Genomic DNA, 23,977 nt, shown 5'->3' with positions numbered 1-23,977 from the left:
TGTTGACTGGGTAAATTCTGAACATTCTGAAGCATGTGTATGAAAGGACATGTATAATCAAATATAATAAAGCAGATAACTGATCTGATAATGATTGGGACTGGATTAAAACATTCAATAAATGATTACTGATTACTGATTGATTCATTCTGGTGATAACTGTTATCAAAATACATGCATTATATAGGTATATATATATTAATGAGATATATTTTCCAATGACTTGTCTCTAATGTCAATTCCAAAAAAATTTAAGCAATGAGAAAGTTGTAATGATAATTGTATAACCTCAGAAAGTGACTCTTTTAAAGAATGACAATGTTTCAAAAGTACTAATAGATCATTAGAAAGCCATCACTTTCTTAAACAAATCACTTTAACTTTAGGATTTTCTCATCTATAAAATGAGGAAAATTTCATTATTATATAATTTCTATCCATGCTACATATATATGTATATATATATATATATATATATATATGATGTCAACATATCCATAAGTACTTCTATATTTCTCTAATTTAAATTGAACCTCTGCCTGCTACTTATAGACTTTTAACTAAGGAACTAGATTATATTGATCAGAAACCCAGTCAGATCCTAATATTTATGTAATAATTTTTCTCACAACTGTACATCTCAAGTAACCCATATTATCTTATCTGAAAATTGTTCCCCTACTGATCAATCAGTTATTTTTAATGGTCTTTTGATTGTATGGGATGGGAGGAGTGGAACATCTCTTTCTATTTTCAAGGAATTGAACCCTTCCATTCCCAATTTGGAAGGTTTTTAATCTTCCCTCCAATTAGAAATCAGATTACCTAATATTGTATCCTGATGGTTTTCTTTTAATTAGTTGATCTTGTTTGATTAATATTTTTAAGGTATAAAAGTCTATAGTTTCCATATTTAAGTGCCAAAGCTGATGAAGGTTGCTGATTCCAATTTGTTATACAATTGACAAGCATTGCTAACTAAATTAATATTCTCCAAAGTCTGGACCTTTGTTTTCTTAGTCATTTCATTTTTCACCCACTTCATAATGGGCCAAATGACTAACATTTGAAAAGAGATTGTATGAGTCTATGATCATATAAAAATATAAAATCAGATTTGAAAGAACCTTTAGAGGCAGTTTAAAAATGAGATGCTGGGAAATGTGTGTGTATCAATAGAATTCTGGACATGGAAGGGGGTACAGTTGAGTTCAAATACTGTCTCAGACAAGTCAGTTGGTAAGCATTTTTCAGTCACCTTCTATGTCCCAGGCATTGTGCTAAGCTCCCAGGATACAAAGAAAGCCTGCTCTCAATAAGTTAATAATCTAATTGGGAAGATAGCATGCACACACCTATGCAAAATTAAGATATATACAGTACTACAGATAACTGAATTTATGTTGACTTCTACTGGAGATAACTGGAGATAATTAAGAGAGGGAAAGCATTAAGATTAAGAGGAATTAAAAAAACCAAAACGATTAATAGGAATAAAGAAATATTTCTTGTAAAAAATTAGAAAGCTGGAACTTGAAGGAATCAGGAGGCATAGATGAGGAGGGAGATTATTTCAATGTGAAAATGTCTGAACATGAAATATCTTATATGAAGAAGAAGAAACACTCCAGTGTCACAGAATCTCCAAGTACCATTGAGGGGGAAGTCAGACAAAATGTAAGGTGTAAGAAAGAATGAAAAGGTAGAAGGATATCAGGTTGTAGTCTCTGATCAAGTCGCTTAATCTCTTTCATTGTCATTATTTTCCTCTGTAAAAATGGTAACAATAATAATAATAGGAGGGCCCTCAAAGCTTGTTGTGAAGAAGGGGGCTGTAGAGAAACAAGCATTTATTAAGCACTATGTTCAAGAAACTGCAAAGCACTTAAAAATATGATTTCATCTCCTCACAACTAAGGGAGGTGGGTATTATTAAGATTCTCATTTTACAGTTGAAAAAACTGAGGCAAACAGAAGGTAAGTGACTTATTCAAGATCACTCATCCAATGTGTCTGAGACTAAATTTTCATTCAAGACTTTCTGGCTATAATCCTAGTGGTCCATCAAATATACCACTTAGCTGTCAAAGAACAAATGAAATACTTTGTAAAATTTAAACTAAGTAAATTCTACCTATTATGAAAGGACTTGATCAATATGACACAGAGCCAGAATTTTAACCTAAAACCTCTGGTCCTAAATTCAGTACTCTCTTCAATACAACAATCTTCTTGACTGTATTTCAAAGGATCATGAGATCATAGATTTAAATCTGAAAGATATCTTAGGGGTCACCTAGTTTATCCTCTTCTTTATTTTACAGATAAGGACCAGAACCCCAGGAGAGATAAATAATTTGAATAGTATCATACCCAGCATTTATATGCATGTGGTTTATTTCAAATCTTCTATGAAGATTAGCTACAATTTAATCCATCATTTTCTCTGTCTTTCATGTCTGAGATGAGTTTTTTACTCTTCTCAGATTATTGACTTCCCTAGTTTCCTTTAAGTCCCCAATAAAATCCCATCTTTTACTGGAACATTTCCCTAACATCTTTTAATCCTAGAGCCTCCCCTCTCTTAACAGTTCCCTATCTATCCTGTATATGGCTTCTTTACATATATTTGTTTCCATGTTTCCCCCTCACTCTCACCTCATCAGATTGTAAGCTCCTTGAGAGGAGGAACTTTTCCCTAATGCTGTGTCCCTAATGTGTAGCCAAGCTCCTGGTAAATAATTGGCACTTAACAAATGTTTACTGAGTGACTGACCAACTGGTTGCAGTTGAAAAAGCTAACCTGTTTATGCCATACCTCATTAATGTTTGTTATACTCCAAGCCAGTTTGTCTGCCTCACAACAATACTTGATCAGGCCACCTTATGGGAAGCTATGCTGTACTGAAGCCTTAGAATGTTTCACAAACTCTGTTCTTTGCTTTCAGCTGTCCCATTCTGCAGCAGCTGCTTAAGACTTTTCCTTAATTAATATCATTCTCCATGTGTTTAGGCCAGAGTCCTGTTCCAGTGACCACCACTTCAATCTGAGTGGGTTGGCTGCTTCCCAAGGCCTCCTTGTTAGTGACCATGTCCTGCTATTTAATGAAACTAGGAATTTTTAAAAAGCACATTTATGTGTGATTAGGTTTTAAGCCAATGTCTGTAAATATATCATAATTTGTTTTTTAACAAACTATATTTTGGAGCAGAAAAATATTTCTTATAAGACAAATGTCTCATGAAATGATATAATTTCAATACATATTTATAGTTAAATATTTAGAAAAAATAAAATATATTTATATTCTTGGCTCATATTTTTATGAGTCCATTGGAAGTACTCTAAAAGTATGAATTTTTGTTATCCATTAAGAGAACTCTCTTTGAACCTTGTTCCTAAATTTTCAAAACTTCTATATTTTTTTCACTGAGCAATGTAGAAATGTCCAATCAAAAGTGACTTCTTTTCTCAGTGGAAATTACTTATTTTAACTTATTAGTGACAAATAGGGCTCGTTGATCATTCATAATAGCATATTATTATTCATGATCTGAATAATGAATGTTTTCCAAAATTTTGCAACCTAAGATTCAAATCACATGCTTTCTTTAGACCAACAAAATAAATGTGCAACTAGAAATAATCAAGGGTTAATTTTCATAGGAACTGTTTGAAGGGGAGTAGCTTTATGTCAAACATAAGTAATAATATCAGAATAACAATTAGCCTTACCTGTCACTTTTATTATAATGTATATTAGTCATCTTAATTAATGATTACCTTAAGTTATGGACAACCACAACAACAAACCCTAAACTGTTCACATCTGAAAAGGAAAGAAATCTTGTTCTCATAGCATCTGGCTGCATCACAATTAAAAGTCTGTCAGCATCCTCATTATATACATTATTTTCAATTTGATTTTAGGAGTATTTAAAATTTAATCATTGGCTAAACTTAAAGTTTAATGAAGGGATTAAAATGTAACAAAATGTCAGAATTAAGCTCTTTGGTCATGTTTAATTATGTTTTGCAATAGTAATTTTTTAAACTTTTATTTGGAAAATTATTTCTTATGACATTGTATCTAGTTTCAAAGATTTGTATACCCCTCTTTCAAAGGTTGGATGTTATAATAAGTTCAGGGCGATGGACAAGAAAGAAACAGATTAGGGGACTTCCATGAGCTATCTTTATTTGTCAACATTTTTTCATTCTTTTTAAAAAACACAGTGGTTAAACTGACTCAAATTATTTCAGAGAAATAAAAACCTGCAAACTGAAAGTGGTTCTACAAAAGCTATTATCTAACCAGTTAGACTCTTTTATTCATAATCCTGCAGCTATGTTCTCCACCCTGCTGACTAGTATCATTGAACTAGCAAGTGAAAAGTTAAACTAGTAGTGACATCATATAGCTAGAGTGGGTAAAAGTAAGCAGAAAGAAATTAAGTCTTCATAACAATTTTATAAATTGTTTCAAAGAAAAATTATGAAGATTTAAGAGGGGCTTAAAAATATTTGCTGAATTAAATGGAAGCAGAAATCAAATTTATGAATTTGTTTGTTTTTAATTAATAAATACATACATTAGTTCTTTAAGTTTCGCTTTAATAAAAATAATGATTAGCTCTAGTGAGACCCATTTAACAGGAACCCCTAAATGAAAAACAGATTGTCTAGGAAAACTGAAAAAAAATGCTATGGGAAATTATATGTGTGAGCAGTAACCTTACTGAAAGTTTTTAGAAATTTTTAGAAAGAAAAAAAAAAGGTTAAGGAATAATCAATGATCATTTAAGAAAAAAGCAAAATAAAATCTGCCTGGTGGGGGTGGTTGTTGTTGTTATTGTTTTTTACAGTAAATCGAATGATTGGGGGGGGGGAGAAAATATAGTTATAAAAATGTACAAGAAAAAAAAGTGTAACAAAAAGGTGAATGAAGAGAGACGGCTTTAAGAATAGTTTTTCTAGATATAATTTTTTATTATATGAGGTAAACCCAGAAAATTTCAGAACATCAAAAAGATAGAGAGCCAGAGAAAAGCATTAGTTAGTTCCTCTCTACTCTTTTGGCACAGATCATTTTGATGCCTAAGTAAATATGAATTCAATCTCAAAATAAAATTTTAAAATTGCAAAAGAAGATACACATGTTACATTCTTTTTATAGAGGCTATAAAGAGTTTGATAAAATTGGTTAAACTGATAAAAAATGATAAAAAGCCCCTAAAGAAAAAAGCAAAATAGATTATTCAAATATATTTTCCTGTGAACAGATATAACTATAATTCTAAAGGGAGGACATTGTATGAATGAGGCTAAGAAATGGTGATGTCATTGTGTTCCCACTTTAAGAAAACTGTGGACATTCTCTTTTAAGAACTTTGGCCTAAATTAAGGAAAAGCAGGAAATGGAAAAGGGAGGAAACAATCAGTCTTATTAGTATAACTCAAGAGTCTTCCTGACTTTTTACCAATGTTTATACTTATGAAATCTAACTTTCACTATTATAAACAGATAAAACAAACTTAATAAAATTAGAAGTAATGACTTTAATGAATCTTAATTAAGGTGACAAAATATATTTGACAATGTTGTTATTACCACAATTAATTAATTATTTTAAAAGTCATCAGAAAATTAATAATATGCAAATTGATGCTATGGGTACATTAGGGCAGGAACTAAATTAGTTAATTAAATGAAACTAATATGCTTGAATAGATAAAAATCAAAGAGGTGGACTAAAATGTGAAGAAAGTTGTAACATGTGAAATACAGGTTCCATTTTTTCTACTCCTATAACATTTTGATGCATTAATTGTAGAGGGGAGAAAATTATTATTGAAATGTACTATTTGGCTAAATTACTCTCCCCTTTCTGCTGTTTACTAAATATACAAAACTTGACTGAATTTTCCAGCTCTTCCTTCTACTATAGTTACAAGAAATACAATTTCACATCTATTATACAGAAGGCCCTATGCTACTTTAGACTGAACATACAAAATTTAGTTTCTATTTGACTTTGGCTGAATATGCAAAAGCCATGCTGTACAAGACTTTCTTTAACTTCACAAGACCCCACAAATATTGTACCCAAGAGTTTTTAAATTATTCCCATTCATTCCCATACTCTCTATTTCAGCTACATGTTACCATTCTCCTTTCACTGTATGTAAAACCTATTTCCCATCTCTTTGCTCTTGGCATTTTCCAGATCACCCTCCTTATAAGAACAGACTGCATCCCATTGGTTAGTTCAAATGCTAAAGTATACAGATGGATTAACTATGTATTGTAAGCAAACCTGAAAAGGCTAAATATGGTAAAAATTTGTACCTAGGAACTGAACTATTAGAAAATAAGTTTCCATAGTACACTAATAAATTTCTTTTACTTAAAAAATTGAATATCCCCTCCATTCATACAGACTCACTAGTGGACAAGATTCTCCCCACGTTCTTCAAGAACTGAGATTGAGAAAGTCTTCAACATAAGCAACATTTTCTATATAGAATAATAAACATATACTTTTAAATCTTCATGCTTGAGATAAAATTTATATTGAAATAAAACTATTATGAAGTAAAATTATCCTTTGAGCTATTGGATAGTTAGGATGCTGGATTATGACTATCTGCAGAATATAACAACAATCCTTTCCTTTTAGGTTCACCCACTTATGTTTAGGTCTGCCATTTCTAGTTAAGCTTTTTTAAATGGCATCTGGCTTCCAGATGGCAGCAGTTAACTCAGACTTTAACCTTCAGTTTCTGTATTTCATCTCCTTGAATCAGTAATCACTTGTGTTATGATGAACTGAAAATATCACTTCACCTGAAGGCAGAAGCTCTGGGCTAATACCATAGCTATGTTACCTCTGCATGTGTGACCTTAGATCAATTCCTTCACTCCCCTGGATTTGAGTGTCCTCATTTGGAAAATTAAAAAAATAAAAAAAGAAGAAAGAAAATAAAGACCCAATATCTCCTGAGAGCCCTTATAGCTTTAAAACTACGTCCCTGTGACTAGTTAATATACTTAAATGTAGGATAAATGGTATTGGGGGAAAAAAACAAACAACAATGAGAAATCATTGAATTTTGTGTCTACTTTTTGCTAGAAAAATGATAGGTTCAAGAAGTGATTTTATTTGATTTTTAAATGTCAATAGCATTTTATTTTTAATTACATGTAAAGATAGTTTTCAAAATTCATTTTTGCAAGATTTTGAGTTCCAAATTTTTTCTCCCTCTTATCTATTCCCCCCCAAGAGAGCAAGCAATCTGTTACAGGTTATATATGTATGATCATTTCAATCATATTTCCCTATTAGTCATATTACAAAATGAAAATCAGAACAAAAGGGAAAAACCATGAGAAAGAAAAAACAAACAATAACAACAAAAGATGAAAACAGTATGCTTTAATCTGCATTCAGTCTCCATAGTTCTCTTTCTGGATGTGAATAGTATTTCAAGAAGTGATTTTACTCCTCATAAAGTTACACATAAAGTAAGAGGCAGTTAGGTATCAGGGTTGATGGGGTACAGACCTGAGAAAGACCTCAGGAAATCGTGAGTTCAAATGTGACCTCAGACATATTCTAGATGTGTTAACCTCTCCTTCAATGGAAAATGGGCATCATAATAGCAACTTCTTCTCAGAGATATTATCAGTATCAAATGAGATAATATTTATAAAGCACCTAGCATAGTGCCTAGAACTTAGTAGATGATTGATAAATGTTAATCTCTTTCCTTCCACAAAATTATTAATGGATTCATATAATTCAATTCATTAAACATGTATTAAGTGTCTATTGAGTACAAAGCACTATGCTAGGCTTGGATATAAAAACATACAAGAAGTAATCCCTGTAGCCAAGAAGTTCTTATTCTATTTGGGCAATATAACAAGACTAAATAGTTAAATAAATACCAATAAATATTAAATTATTCCAAGAGAAAGAAGAGGGAAAGAGTGGATCAGGAAAAGCAGTATGTAGATGGTTGACCTGCTTTAAAGGAAGTTGTCCATTTTGCAAAGTAGAGATGAGAACAGATTGCATTCCAGATGTGGAGATAACTTGGAGCAGGGAGAAGGGAAATGGAATGTCTCTCATAGAAAATGATTAGAATCTAGTATAGCTGGAACAGTATGTGAATAGGAAAAATCTAAAAGAAGACTAAAAACATTTGTTCAGTTATTTTTCAGGCTTGTCAGACACTTCCTGAGCATGCTGGGGGTTTTCTTGGCAGAGATACTGGAGTAGTTTGCCATTTCCTCCTCTAGCTCATTTTGCAGATGAGGAACTGAGGCAAACAGAGTTAAGTGACTTGACCAGAATCATACAGCTATTGTGTCTGAGGCCAGATTTGAACTCATAAAGGTGAGTCTTCCTGATTCCAAGGCCAATACCTTATCCCCTCTACCACCTAGGTATCTAGCTTGTACAATGTCTTTATTGTCAACTAATGATTTAATACACTGTGCTAAAAACAATGAGTCATTGAATATAGTCATTTTATGAAGATAGTATGTCATATTTCTAAGAGAAAATGAAAGTCCAAAAATCATAAATAACTTATTTAACTCACTAGATATAAATGTCAATTTAGATAAGCAGAGTTCTTTCCTAACATGTCTTCTACATTTAGAATATGGTTTCTAATGATATATCTACCTATATATATTAGAATGCACAGAACCTATGACATTTCATTTTAAAAATATCTTTGAGTAATCATTAAATGTCTTTTCTTTTGAGTTTTCAATATTTTCATTACCTATAATACATGATAAATATGATTAAAATTGATTAAAATGATAAAAACAAATCTTATAATAATAAAAATTCTGTTTACTTTGGAAGCATTTTATTTTTATAACTACATACTTATAATGCCTTTGACTTTCCTAGCTAATAAGCAACAATGTCTCAGGACACTTGCCTTTGGGAAAACTGAATATATCCATAAAACCTCATGAGGAAGAAAATATCTAGGAGAATTTTGTTCATGTTCCCCAAATTTTATTTTTATAGGTTCATTATTGTTGAACCAATGCTTTTCTCATGTTTCAATTCTTTGCATTTGCATTCTATTCAAGCGTATTAAAAAAAACAAATAAAATTGCCTTCACTAAAAAAAAAAAAAGGTTTTGTGTATTCAGATGAGTATATGAATTTTGTTTTATGTGTAAGTTATTTTCAAGAACTTAGGGTTCAAAAGGTACAACAGAAGTCAAATTTCAAAAAATAATAGTAAGTTGATCAGCAATCATTTAAGAGCATACTATATGCCTGATAAAATGCTAAGTATGGGCTTATCTTTGTACATCTTCAACACTAAGTACCCAGGATTGATCTCTCCCTCCCTTCCCCAATTTGGGAGTACACTATACCCTCTTTGAGTTACCATTCCATTTGACAACTTGACTTAATTAAGCATAGCCACATCATTATAGTTATTTATGCACATATTTTATTTAGCCCATCCTGGGAGAGCATAAGAGAAGGGAACAGACAGGCTTTCACAACTGGGGTTCTATATCTGACCATAGCTTCACAGAAACACAGATGTCTAAAATTTAATAGAAAATTCAAGAGCCCACTCTGACTATGGCGTGTAGTTTTTAACAATTCATTTAATTCAATAAAATAAAGTACCCTCTTAAAATGTTTTTACCATCTCTGTTGTTTATAAGATATTATTTTGTAGAAAAAACATTAGAATTATTTGACAATAATCTAGTTATTTATATTAAGCTAGGTATAAAAAAGAGATGTATCTCTACCAGAGATATTTGATACTATCATATAGAGGGTTCAATTTTTGTTTAGTCATTTTTTCAGTCATTTCTGATTCTCTTTGACCCCTAATGGGAGTCTGCCTTTTTAGGCAGAGATACAGGAGTAGTTTGGCATTTTCTCCAGTTTATTTTACAGATGAGGAACTAAGGCAAATAGGGTTAAGTGAATATAGTCACACAGATAAGTTCTATTCTAACACTACTTTACTCAAGGTAATGTAAAACTTCATCTAAGTGATAACTGAGACTCTGATAGATATCTACTGGGTTATGATGAGGTATTATCAACCCTGAGATGTGAAGTTACAAAAAAAATGTACATGCATGAAATACCAACTATGTAGAAATTCTGGGCTCAGATGATAAAAGACAATGAAAATTAGAGTAAGGAGTTTGGTCTTTTATCACACTGGCAACTGAAAGCTGTGGAATAATCTATAAACAAGCAGCAATCATTGACATCATTGAAAGAGAGTTAGCCTTAGTGTTAGGAAGGCCAGAGTTCAAATTTTTTGTTTCTACCATGCTAACTATATAATTGAGGACAAACCACTTAATATCTTAGTGCCCCAGGCAACTTGTTAAAACTATATTACTCAGCTGTTGCTGGCCTATATAAATGGATAGAATTTGCATATCAAGAATTTTCCATACAAATAAAATCAAAGGATTACCTTCACTCAACACTCCTCGCACTCACCTACTCCCCACAAAAAAACAATATGACAGGGTCATACAGATTAAACTCAAAAAATGGAGACACTAGTGACCAGAAGACCAACCAAAGTAATTCAAACAAGTAATTGGTCCACCAAATCTTCCCTAATTATACATGGGGTTTGACCAAACATGATTTAAATTAAGAAAGTTTCACTTACCATTTCTACTGGTCTGCTCTGTTTTGTAGACTGGTAGACTGAAACTTATTTTTTACCAAAGAGTGTATGCTAATATTAAACAGCAGTGCATATTGTATTTACAAAACACTAGTATTTAGTTTGGGAGTATTTTGTTCTTACTTTGCCTTGTGATTTAGAATTGAATTTTGGACTATGTTTCCAAAATCCTCTTTAAATCCACTAACTAGAAATGTTCACATAGAAACCATGAAAAAAGTTGCCCTTTTTTACTTAACTCATTTTGATTTCTTTTTCACTAGGTAAAACAATGATATCATCAGCTTAGAAATATAATGTATTAAGGTCTTTGTACTGAGTGGATAATATACACTACATCTGTTAAACAATATCTCATTGCAATTATTAACAAGAGTAATGATAATTCCTATTGCACCATTATCCTGTTGCTAGGCTGTCAACGACATACTCTAATATGCTTGTTTAAAATGCATTACTAGGCCTCTAATGCCTATTTTTCTGTACTAAGATTATATATATACATATGTGTGTGTATAGATATAGATATAGATATAGATATAGATATAGATATAGATATAGATATAGATATATAACCACCATTATAACAGTTGTGTTCTCAGGACATAAATTTTTCTCTGATCATACTCAGATATTCAAGGATGTTAACTCTTTCAAGCTACTTGGCTACCACATAGCATTATTGTTACAATTTTAACTAAGAAGTTAATTAGGCTCTGGGGAAAATGGAGTACTCTTTTCCATACATGATTCATAAGGCTTGAAATCCTTTGAATATTTTATTTTAGCAATACCTAATCAATAAATACTAAAATCAAGAATCTAACTTTTTAAAATAGAAACCTCACACTGCTCTTTCACTTAAAAATAAAAACAAAAACACCTTAGATTTACAAAATAACCACAGAGGAAAATATTTAGACACATCCGTTTATGAATATTCAAATTTTATTCTTACCATTGTTGTTTCTTGTATAGAGCCAAAGCTGTTGATAAAAATATTGACCACCACATCAACTGGAATACCTATAAAAACAAAGGTAAGAGGTACTTGTCTAAATAATATCATCTGAAAGATCTTTTCTCCTAAATGACATGCACTTAATTTTCTTTAAGAGTTTAGAGAATCACTATAGCATAGTTTAACAATATTTTCAGCAGCAGCAATTACTACTAAAAATATTGAGATTGCATTTAGTAATGAGAAAATTGGATTTGAATCTTTCATCTGACCCATGGTAGGTAAATTATCATGTATATATTATGAATGTCTCTTTGTCTTAGTTTCCTCATTTGAAAAATGAAGGTAGTAATCTTTGCAAGACCTACATTAAAGTGCTATTGTGAAAATCAAATAAGGCTATGTGGATAAATGTCTTTTCAAAACTTAAAACTATAAAAAAGGTTAACAATTCCATCCCTACCCCACCCCAAAACCTTTAAATAACATATACTGAAAATGAGCTATTTGGTTGTCACAATATAGCAATATTAATCATTGATATTATTATTTACTACATAAGAACAAATTTATAGATATAGATATAGATATATCTCTCTATATATATACATAATCAGACACACACATACATTTATATGTATGTATGTATGCTTGTGTGGGGATATACAATGAGAAAGACATGGTTTTAGTTCTCATAAGGTGTGGGGATAGAATTGCTCATTTATTTTTAATGTGCTTTTTTAAAAAAAGTATCTTCCTTGCAAAGATATTCATGTTCTTCATTTTAAAAAATTAAGTGTGGCCTGATAATTTGAATATTTCTATCAACATCTTCAAAATGCACATTTTAACCATATAAGGAAACTTTAATAGGGAAAAAGGCAAGGCTATTGTACTTGATGCTGATCATAACCTATTTTTTAAAACTCTGACTAATTTTTTAAGGAGATGACACTTACATGAAATTCATACTGAATTGTTCACCTCACTTTCAAAAAAGGAAAAAAAGGATTTACACAAGGAGGACTTTTGCAATAATTCCATAGCCCTCTTTCTCTTTGCTTTGTGGACTTCTGGAAGATTGGGGAGGGGAGGTGGGTGGTAGGGGGTGCAGAGCAAAGGGAAAATGTGTAGTTGGCCTTTTAACCACATAACCACCTACTGATGAAAAACAGGTGGTGAATAGGTTTATGGTGGACATGTGACAACCCAGGCCATGGCTGATGTTGAAAGTAACTGAATAGGCCCTGGTAATGAACAAAACCCCTTATTTTTACAACAGAGTTGTGTAACTTTAGTTGACTCGAAGCAGCTGCAGACTGTTTTTCCTCCGTAAAGGACGAAAAAACCTTATGATGTTAATCTGATATATGTTCATACCTGTCCTTAACTGCACAAGTGGGATTAGTGTTTTCCAGGGGAGCCTTTTCATATATTTCATTTCTAAATCATCAGGAATAAGGTCTGCACAATCTACTCATGACTTTTAATTTTATTTTATGACAAGTATGGTTTTACTTCTCATAAGGTGTGGGGATAGGATTTTCTTAGAAAAGAAACAAATCTTGATTGTAGGAAACTTGTTTCATTTTAGTCACAAAGGTAGCACTTTTTGACCAAGAAGCTAGAAAGGAGAAATGGGCTTTTGTTTTCCCCTGTGATTTATTTACTAACATGTAATTTCTATACATACCAAAAAAATGCTTCATTCCATTTTTCATTCATACATAAATACAAGCATCATGGTAGGCAACCTTGGTAGATTTATAATCATAAAGACTTTGTTGCAAATCCTAATTATGATATTTACTAGGTGTGGGACCATGAACAAGTATTTTAACTTCTCTATCAAGTAATTTCTGATACTTTTCAGATTTATTTTTTTAAATTTATGATCTATACTTTAATCATAGACAGGCTCTCATCTATGTTGATAGAATTCTCCTGTTTTTGTAAGAAAGGTGTTCTCACACCAGATTCATAGTTGAACAATCATGAGGTAGGACAGATATTGATATGCTATATAAATGTGATAATCCTCATTTATTCTCAGTTAATTTTTATATCAGTTGTAAAAGGACCTAGTAGAATATTGTAATCATGTTATTATAAATCATATGTATGTATATTATGTATATATGATGTTATATACATAATATGCATACATATATAGTCTTATAAGATAACTAATTTTTACAAATATTACAAATACAAATTGTATTTACAAAATACAAATATACAAATATCACAAAAATTTTACAAAAATTTACAAATATAATTACAAATTACAAATAAAAATTACATCATTAGAATGGTTCAGAGAAACAATGAAGAAATATCTTTTGAAAGGAAAGGCTTAGAGTTTTTTTAATGGCACATAGCAAACCTATTAAGTTACCATCCATTAATAGAGATATTTATCATTCTTAAAGCATAGGCAATATTAGGTATAATCAACTAGTCTTTAGTAATATGTAATATTTAGTATTAATTTAATAATAATGAGTTTTTTTCTGAGATAATTGGAGTTAAGTGACTTGCCCAGGGTCACATAACTAGGAAGTGTTAAGTGTCTAAGGCCACATTTGAACTCAGGTCCTTCTGACTTCAGAGCTGATGCTCTATCCACTGTGCCACCTAAATGCCCCAAGATCTTAATTATATTAAAATTTTTTATTCAAAGAATTAGGTAAGTATAAAATTAATACACAGACTCTTTAGCCTTTCTGTTGAAAACATTTTAGAGTTTTTCCCCCAAATCCCAAATGATAAATAAAATCAGTTTAAAAATTGTTTCACATTTTAGTATTGTTTTTTGTGCAGATTACCACAGGAGAAATCATATTCTTTGAAATATTCAATTAATTCAATTTAATGAATTCAATTTAATTTAACATGGTTAGCCTACAAGTTTTAGTTCTATTTCTCCAACACTCACATTTGATTAAATTTTATTCCTAAATCTTAGATATATCCACTTACTATAGGAAAAAAAAAAACACATTGGAGGGAATGATATGAGTATATGACTTGCCAGTTCCAAATTATTTTGGAATTCTTTTTTTTTCCATTCTTCCTTCCAATTGAGAAATGTTTTATACAGATTCTTATATTACACTTTTAAGTGGACTAAATTCTTAAGGTTCAAAGGAAGAAGATACCTTCATAAAGACAAACCTTTGAAATTTGGTCTGATCCTGGGATCATAACTGACTAATAGTCTATTCAAGATATTGCTTGTGGAATTAGCTGGTACTCTGGCAAGATCTTCAGCAGACTGCTGCCTATAAAAGAAAAAAAAGGAAGAATTTAGTGATTGAAATAACAAGCAATACTAAGTATTAACATTAAAGAATAGCTTTCTCTCCAAACCAAAAGGCTGATCTCAAGCTTTCTGACTATAATCTGCAACCAATGTAATATTCCATTTTATACATATATGGAGAATTAAACCTTGCCAAGAAGATTTAGAAGTTCATAAAAAATACATCATCCAAGCAAAGACTCTAACAATATTTAACTGGGGGTCCTCATCAATAAAAATCCAAAAGATATATACAAACTATTTCTTGCCCTTAAGGAACTCATAATCTAAACTATGGAAAAGCCTAAAAAGCAATCGATACTTGAAAATGTATAAGAATTAAAGATGTGATTTGAAAAATGTCTAGCATTGATAGCATGCAAAATAGGCATAAAAGTCATTAAATGATAAATGCATAGGAGAATATAGCAAAGATGGACTTATACTGCAAAAAGTTATAATTTAATATTGCTGATACATATTAATGCTGTTATCTCAAGAAGCACCAAGTGTATTCCACTGTATTCATTATTAAATGTTAGTGTTGAAGTCAGGAGGACCCAAGTTCAAATCTGATCTCAGACACTTAATACTTCCTAGCTGTGTGACCCTGGGCAAGTCACTTAGCCCCTATTGCCTCAGCAAAAAAAAAAAAAAAAAAAAGTTAGTGCTTTTTTTGGCGGATTATACTTGGAAGGAAATATTTAGCAAAGTAATTTCCTCTACTGACAGTGGTGTCATCAATAAGATACAATTATTGTCTTCACAGTACATATGAGAATTCTGTCATCTTTTCAATAGCAGAGAAAAGGCTGTTGTATTTAAATATGTCATCAAATATTTACTAGCTAGCTATATGATCCTGGGCACAACACAGCCTCTGTCTGCCTCAGTTGCTTTATTCAAAAAAAAAACAAAACTCTGGGACTTTATCCCAGAGTTGTCATGAGAATAAAATGAGATGTTATTTGTAAAGCATTTTAAATACTATACATTGTTCTATAAATACTAGCTATTATCATCAATTTTTTCAAACTGTTAACCTTTGACAATTTAAACTGAAAAGGTTGTTTTAAAGCATTAAAGACTCAAGAAATTGTAGGAGTCTCTTGAAAAGTCTTCTATGGTAAGTATTCTTCCCCAGGTCTTAGGCTAATGATTAGTTGTTTGATAAAAGCTGGAAAATTAGAAAGCAGCCTGTCAGAATTTAGGGTGAAACCAATATCCCACACTCTGTACAACAAAAAACTCCAAATAGATATATTACTTAGACATAAGAGGTACCATCATATACAAATTAGATGAACAAGTAAGGAGGTTCACAATTATGAAGAGAGAGAAAGAGTACATCACCAAACAAGGGATAAAAAAGAGTTCAGAAGATAAAATGAGCAATTTTGATAACCAAATTTAAAAGCTTCTGCATGAATAGATTAAATTAAATTGAAATGTAATATTGAATTAGGAAAAATATTTGTAGCAAATTATTCTAATAGACAATTACTATCTAAGATAATTAAGGGACTTATTTAAATGTATGAGCAAAAACTATTCCCCAATAAATAAATGGGCAAAAGAAATGAATAAGAAGTTCTCAAAGAACAAGTTATGAATAGCCACATGAAAAAATGTTCCAAATCATTCATAATAAGAGAATGCAAATTAACACATCCTCTGGATTTTTACCTCAGACCTACCCACAAGATTGGGAAAGATTACCAAAAAAAGCAAAATAGATCATTTTATTGTGGACCAAATATGGCAAAACAAATATTGATAGAACTTTGAATTGGTTGTCCTGGAAAGCAGCTGAATAAAAAATCATAAGCTATGCATATCTTTTGACCTAGAAATACCATTATTAGGTATTCTCTAGAGTTACACAGCATTCATTTTGGCCACTGTCATTGCAGAAAAATCAAAGAAAAGAAAAAGTGATCCATAAAAAAACAAAAACAAATACAGCAGCTTTTTACTATGAGTGTGAAAAAAAAAACCTTGAAATTAAGAGAGTATCAATTAGACAATATCTGAACAAATTTTGGTATGTGAAAACTATGGAATATTTTTCTAGTATGAGAAATGACAAATATGGATGGTTTTAAAGAAATTTTGGAAGACTATATAGATTCAGAGCAATGTGAACAGAACTTGGGTAAAATTCATGCAGTAATAATTTAAAGTAAAAAATCATTGAAAGATTTTAAAATTCTGATAAGTACCCAGAGGACTAATAATGAAGGATGCTACCCACTTCCTGACAGAGAAATGTTGGCTTCAAGGTTCAAAAGGAAATATGCATTTTTATCCATGGCCAATGTGGAAATATATTTTGTTTAGTTATATATAATTGTAACAAAAATTTGGATTTTTTTTTGTTTTTAATGTGTTGGAGTAATATGAGTAAGAAAGAGAATTAGCAATATAATTGCCAATAAATAAGAAAAAGGGATTCTTGGAATATTTTTAATGTACTGAAGAATTTTTTTAAAAGACCAGAAGGAACTAAAGTCAAGATGAACAGTTTTTACAATTACAGGTTGAATTCTTTATATAATTAAAAAAAAACTGCACATAATAGTCATGGTTTCACACATAATTCTTTTTGTCCCTCCATTGTTCATTTTATGTGTGGATGTTCAAGTTCTATTAGGTGCTTGTTAAGAAAACAACCAAAACCCCAAGACATTATAAAGGTGTCACAAAACAATTTTAAACTTTTTTCCAGATAAAAATGTTATCTTTATCAATACCATTGAACATTTACATGATACTATGAACATGACCAAATACTCTGGAAATACACATCTAAACTAAACGTAAAACTCCTAGAAATGGCCATTTTAGCTCCAGCTGGTGAAGCATCCAAGACAGGTTTTATGTTGTGTGTACTACATAAGATATAACAAATAAGGAATTGGTAAAGATAATATTAGTCCAATGCAACCCAAGAAGCATTTATTATATGGATAATATGTGCAAAGCACAGGGCATACAAAGACATAAATGGAATCATGCCTGCCCCCAAGGAGCTTACATTCTATACCTTGGTAATATTTTGACCAATTTGATCCTGAGTTGGATCTAATAACAGTCATTATTATTATTATTATTATTATTATTATTATTATTGGAGGGCATTCAGGGTAATATTAAAATTCTTAAAAATCTCTAAGCTACAACAGGAAAAAGGATCTCCTTGGTTTGTAAATAAATTTTCCCTGAACCAAATTATAATTAAATACAAAGAATTATTCTAGAATAAAATGGGTGGATGAAACACAATTGTTGCTCTAGGAAGCTTAAAACTACTAGGGAGATAGAATAGATACATGTAAATGAAATACATTTTAAAATAAAATAAGTATACATCTAGTATAGTAAATAGTCCTACAGTGAAGAAGACTAGAGTCCATACCTGATATATACTGGTTAATTGACCATGAGTAAGTTATATAACATTGGAGTGACCTATATAATGTCAAGCATAAATAAAAACATCAAGTAAAATAAATTAGAAATTTGCTTCAGTGAAGAGCACTTCCACACCAGATGGCACTTGCATTGAAAAAATCAGAGACTTAGACCATGATCTTTGTGTCACCATCCATTCCTCTTCTACTCCCCACCTCCCAAAAAATAATGTGAAAGATTTTTTTATGGGAAGGGATACATTTTTCCACTTGAATTATCTGGAAATAAGGAAGTGTTATTTGTGTTTAAAATGGGGGGATAGATTTTTAAGAGTCAATGAAGATAACAGCTTAGGGGAATTAACTTTGGGCAAAGGATCCAATGTGAGCAAAAGAATAGAAGCTGCACTTACAACTTGTTAATGTTTCTTTTTAAAACTATATTTTATTGATCTTTTGTTTTTACAATGTCTGTTTCCTATCCTGCTATATCCTTCTCCCAAAGCTGTCTCTTATAATATTTTTGAGAAAGAGAGCAAGAGCCAGAATGAAATAGAGTAAATCCAATCAATACACTAAAAAGCAAATTTGATTTATTTCAATCCCAGTGAATTATATAGCCAATGAATTAAGGAAATGCAGCTTTAGGAAAATACTATGGTGTGAGTTGTGATAGCCTTGCAAATGATTCTCAAAAATTGTTACTTTGAGCAAATTTCAATTTGTCCTTCCCACATTTGTCATTGTTGCCCTTTAGCTATCTTCATTTCCTTCTACTTCTTTCCACAGCAAAAATCTACACGCAAGAAAATGAACATCTGCTATGAGCAAATAAATTCAGTTTCTCTCTATACACCTGTCTTTATCAAAACCAAGCTAAACAGAAAATTCCTTCTGATTCTCAATTGGTTGGAATCATATGTTCCAGTGTTCACTTACAATACATGATGACATCATCATTATTTGGAATGTAGTTTTCTTTTGAATTATAAAAGTCAGCACTAATACAGTATTTAAATGTATGATCTATAACAGCATTTCACATGCATATTGCATAAAATCAGAGATTTTTCTAAGGAAACAATGTATATATACCACATTCATTGTTGAAGAAAATCTAATATAACTGTCTACATAGTTAAACACTGAAAACATATTTGAAAACTCCATATTCATAGACACTTTCTTCTGAAGAGATTCAAAACATACAGTATACATATAATATACTTTCCCATATTCCTAAGATATCCTTGCAAAGTAGAAAAATTACAATTATCTTAATGGAAGCTAGGCTTATTAAAAATATTTGACTGTCACTAATTGCTCAAGCCTCTGTTAAACTCAAATCTATAACCCTCATTTATGTGACTTACACTGGAAATATAACTTCACTTATTGTTTCAATTTTCCTGAAAATAAAGAAGTTGGACTAAATTATCTTATATTTTGCAACATGTTATATTACGAGACCTTAACAAGTCCTTTCATTTGGAGATTCTTGACTATGTTATAGTTAAGCTATTTCAAAAAAATCTATCACTGATTTGCAATATTATACACTGTTATGTACAATTAATTAAAAATAGAGTATGAAACTCAGAGAAAAACTCCTTCATAGAAACAAATAATTAACTAGAAAAAACATTTTTCAATTAAAAAAAGCAGATCTTTCTTGTTCACTTGACTGAACCAGAGCTGTTTTCATTACTAATATGTAAAGTTATGTATGGAATGCAGATGATTTTACAGCTATGTGATGTAAGACATTCCCCTACTAACAGAAAAATCATACTCAGAGAGATAGATTTAAAGCCTCACTTGGCCATCAACTAAATTTACTTTTTTTCTACTACCTCTTCTGTGACTATCCTGTCAATAAAAAGGCAGCTACTTTCATCTTAAAATGAACCTTAAAAGTTCACATCCAATGTCTAACTAAACTAAGTCATAGACCTCTATATTTAGGAATTTTTCCCCCAAAAGGTATTTCTTTTTAAAATTAAGTATGTCCTTTGCAGTCTTGTTCCAGAAAATAAAGTTCCATTCTGTGGCAGCCTCTATGGTCTTCACATGTAGCACAGATCAAGCCAGTCTGGGAAGAAAAGTATGTCAATGTAAGAGCAAAAGATGAACATATTATTAATAGTTTCTCTACAAAGAAAAGAGTTTCAATCAATATCCTTTTCTTTGGGGGGGAGAGAGAGAGAACAATATACTCATATTTAGTCACCACAAGAATTCTGAGCTATTGAAGGAGAGAAAAACGGATAAAAACAGAGGCAGGAAAATATGTTCTAGCATCTTCATACTCACTTTCAAAGATAATTATATGATTTAGCTATAAATGACCTGGAGCCACTATTGTGGCAGCTTAACCTAATGGCCCTGTGATCTATCAAAGCATACCCAACAGTGAAGGAAAGCTAGTGGTAGCAGTAAATGGGGGAAAAGGGTGTTGTCCCAAGAAATAATAACATGAGAGTTGTAGTCCTGGAATTTTTAAATTCCTTTTAATTTCTTTATTTCTTTACTTTAACATGCATGTTGCTAAATTTCTCAATTGTATATGAGTACAATCAATGTACAATTTGTTGGATTTTCTGACAGGTGTTGGAGAAGAGAACATTCAGGCTTTTACAAAGGTTACTATAAAGGAAATCACATTCATATAATTATACAATTGATGTAAAGGTAGAAGTGTTGTATGGGATCTCATCTTACTTACTGTTTGTTGACTATTTAAACACACACCCATACACCCACATACACACGCATTTGATTTGGGGACTTAAATGTTGCCTTAATGGTTCTCATCCAACAAGGTGTCTCTCATTCTTAAGTAGAAATAATACAAGATGCACAAGATCATAAATTTTCTGCCCAAGGAACCTTAGAATTTATTGACATCTTCATTTTATATAAGAAAACTGTGATACAGAAGGTTAACTGTATTGCTTAGGATTACATAACTAATAATTTCAAAGTAAAGAATTTAACCCTGGTCACTAAGCCATACTGCCCCCCCCTTTTTTTTTTTCCAAGAATGTAACAATTGAGAGTGAAGACTGTGGATCTTATCAATGCTAATGTCACCCTCGGAATAAAACAAGGAAAATGCCCATCAAAGATTAGCCAGTCATACAATGTACTTTAATTCAAAAAAAAAAAAAAAAAGGAGGAAAGCATTCTCCTCCCTCCATCCTCAGAATGCTACACCCACCATCTATTAAAGAATTTGGTGAAAACATACACAAGTCATATAATTTGAGCAGATATATGATCTACAGTGTTGGAAAGGATGTCCACTTTGATTACATGGTTTACATTTGATTACATTTGATTACATTGATTACATTTGATTCACTGTCTAGATTCCTTGGATTCAAATTTTGGGGAGGAGGATTGATTACATTTTTAACTATTACAGAGCTGCTTACTTGTAATTAAAATATATATATATATATATATATATATATATATATATATATATATAAGAGAGAGTTAATACCATATCATATATTTTGCAAATATATTCCATAAATTCAGTTATTTCTCCATAAAAATCATAAAATATACTTTCTTAATATATTTGATTTAGATATAAAACTTAATGAATTATATCAACACTGAAAAATTATTTTAAAAAGTCTAGATTTTGGAGTCACCTTCTTTCAAACATTTGCATATATAAATCATAAATTATAATATATTAATGAATGTCTTAATTTTTGACATTTATTATGTTTGTCTTCTATTACTATCTAACAGAAAAAAATGTGACTAGAGGAGATTTAAGGACAGATAGTGATGCTGCCCATATCATTAGTGGGTTTTTAAATGGTTTATATTTGTTTGAAAACAGTGTTGGTGTGCTCTAGTATGTAGGTGGTACTATTTGTCATTTTAATAACATCTAAGAATGAAGATAAGGAACAGAATGTTCCACAACACATATGAATTTCTCCTTCTATTTATATCCACAAATTGTTGGAGCCTGGTTGAAAATTATTTCTTTTCATGCCTTGTCTACCTCATCTGTGTGTTCTTCTATCATCCATGCAGAGGAGAAAATTGTCATGAACTAGAATCATCTAATTGTGGAGGGTGGGGGAGAAGTCTATGTTATAGGCCCTTAAATTTTACTATTCCAAAAATAATCAAAGACTATCTATTGATCATTTTTTAAATCTGCCATAAAAGAAAACTTTCACTCCCAAATTTCCATAAGGAATTGTAAATGCTTTCTGCTCTCATTATTCTTCACTAATTCATGCCAAATTATTATTTTATGTCATATTTTAATTAAATATAATCTAAACAATATGGTTTCTTGTGAGACATTCCCCATACTGCCCAGAGGTAGGATCAACTCCTGAAGCAGTAGTCAAAAGGTCTTGGTTATATTCCTAGTCCTGATACTAACCAGTTCAAGACTCAGTTAAAAAAAGAAATTGAAAAGCTAGAGAAAATCTAAAGGGGGACCAAAAACATAGTGAGTAGCCTTCAATTCATTTTACATAAGAACTAGTTCAAATGATTTGGTGCATTTATTTGAAGAAAAGGAGGCTAACAAAGGACATAGGGTTATTTTCAAATATTTAAAAGAATGGTTTGTTAAAAAAGAATTTGATTTCTTTTCTTTGCCTCGTTGAGGCAGAATAAGGGAGTTTTTTGAGGGAGTGGGAAGAAGCTGTAGAGAGGTAAGTTTAGACTTGATGTAGATGAAAAGGTTCTAACACTTAGAGCTGAAGAAAAGTAAAATGGGATACCTCCAAAAGTGGCAGATCCTCAGAAATATTCAAATAGAAGCTGGATGATGACTTGTCAGGTGGAAATTCCTTTCCTCTAAAAGTTCAATTTGGTAGTTCTTGTGGTCTTTCCCAAGTCAGAAAAATCTGTGACTCTATAGGACTTAATTATCTTGCATGCCAATTTTGTCATCTACAAATTGGGGCTAATAAAACTTGACTCTGCCTTGCCACAAAAATTATATAAAACTAGATGAAAGAATAAACAATGAAAAGTTTAGCATCAGGATAACCTAAAGAAGTCGGAAATTAATTTTATTGGTAATTCATTATCTCTCCAGCATCATCTCTCAAGACCTGTTTGCTTATCTCTAAATTGAGGGTGTTGGACTAAGAGAGCTTCCAGAACAGACTTTTACTTCATATAACTCTGGTTCCACAAAAGGAAATTACTGTACATCTAAGATTCAGTCTTAGTTTTAGTTTTAATCAAAGAGAATTTACTTTAAACTTCAAAAACATGTTCTGTAAAAAAGAAAATTGAATACTTCCATAACTTTTATATTACTTGTTATAATATTTTAACCAAATTTACAACTAATATATATTTTCAAGAATGAGATTTAAAAGGAAATTATACCAAAGGTTAATCTTAAAAATATGGATAAGATTGTATACAAAACAGTGTTGTCAACAAAACATTATCAAAAACTGTCAACAAAATAATATCAAGTAATAGATTTACTGTAAATATCTACTGTAAAAAGATTTTAAAATTAATATGATGTTCTGTCCCTTGTAGATACTGTCCTTTTATATGGACTATTTGTT

The 23,977-nt window shown here is 31.0% G+C and overlaps 1 protein-coding gene across 2 annotated transcripts in view; it reads right to left on the bottom strand.

Annotated features, from left to right (window-relative positions):
* Window positions 1-23,977, bottom strand: part of GLRB (glycine receptor beta) — a 104,901-nt gene that overhangs the window by 58,922 nt on the left and 22,002 nt on the right. For both annotated transcript variants that reach the window (XM_003773111.3, XM_031944197.1), the window contains exons 3-4: window positions 14,859-14,965; window positions 11,679-11,746 (exon numbers count right to left, since the gene is read on the bottom strand). In XM_003773111.3, coding sequence (XP_003773159.2) covers window positions 11,679-11,746; window positions 14,859-14,965 — 175 coding nt within the window. The remainder of the gene's footprint in view (window positions 1-11,678; window positions 11,747-14,858; window positions 14,966-23,977) is intronic.

The sequence above is a fragment of the Sarcophilus harrisii genome, chromosome 6 (assembly GCF_902635505.1).
Source record: "Sarcophilus harrisii chromosome 6, mSarHar1.11, whole genome shotgun sequence".
Taxonomy (NCBI): Eukaryota; Metazoa; Chordata; class Mammalia; order Dasyuromorphia; family Dasyuridae; genus Sarcophilus; species Sarcophilus harrisii.
This window is presented reverse-complemented; position numbering and strand designations above follow the sequence as displayed.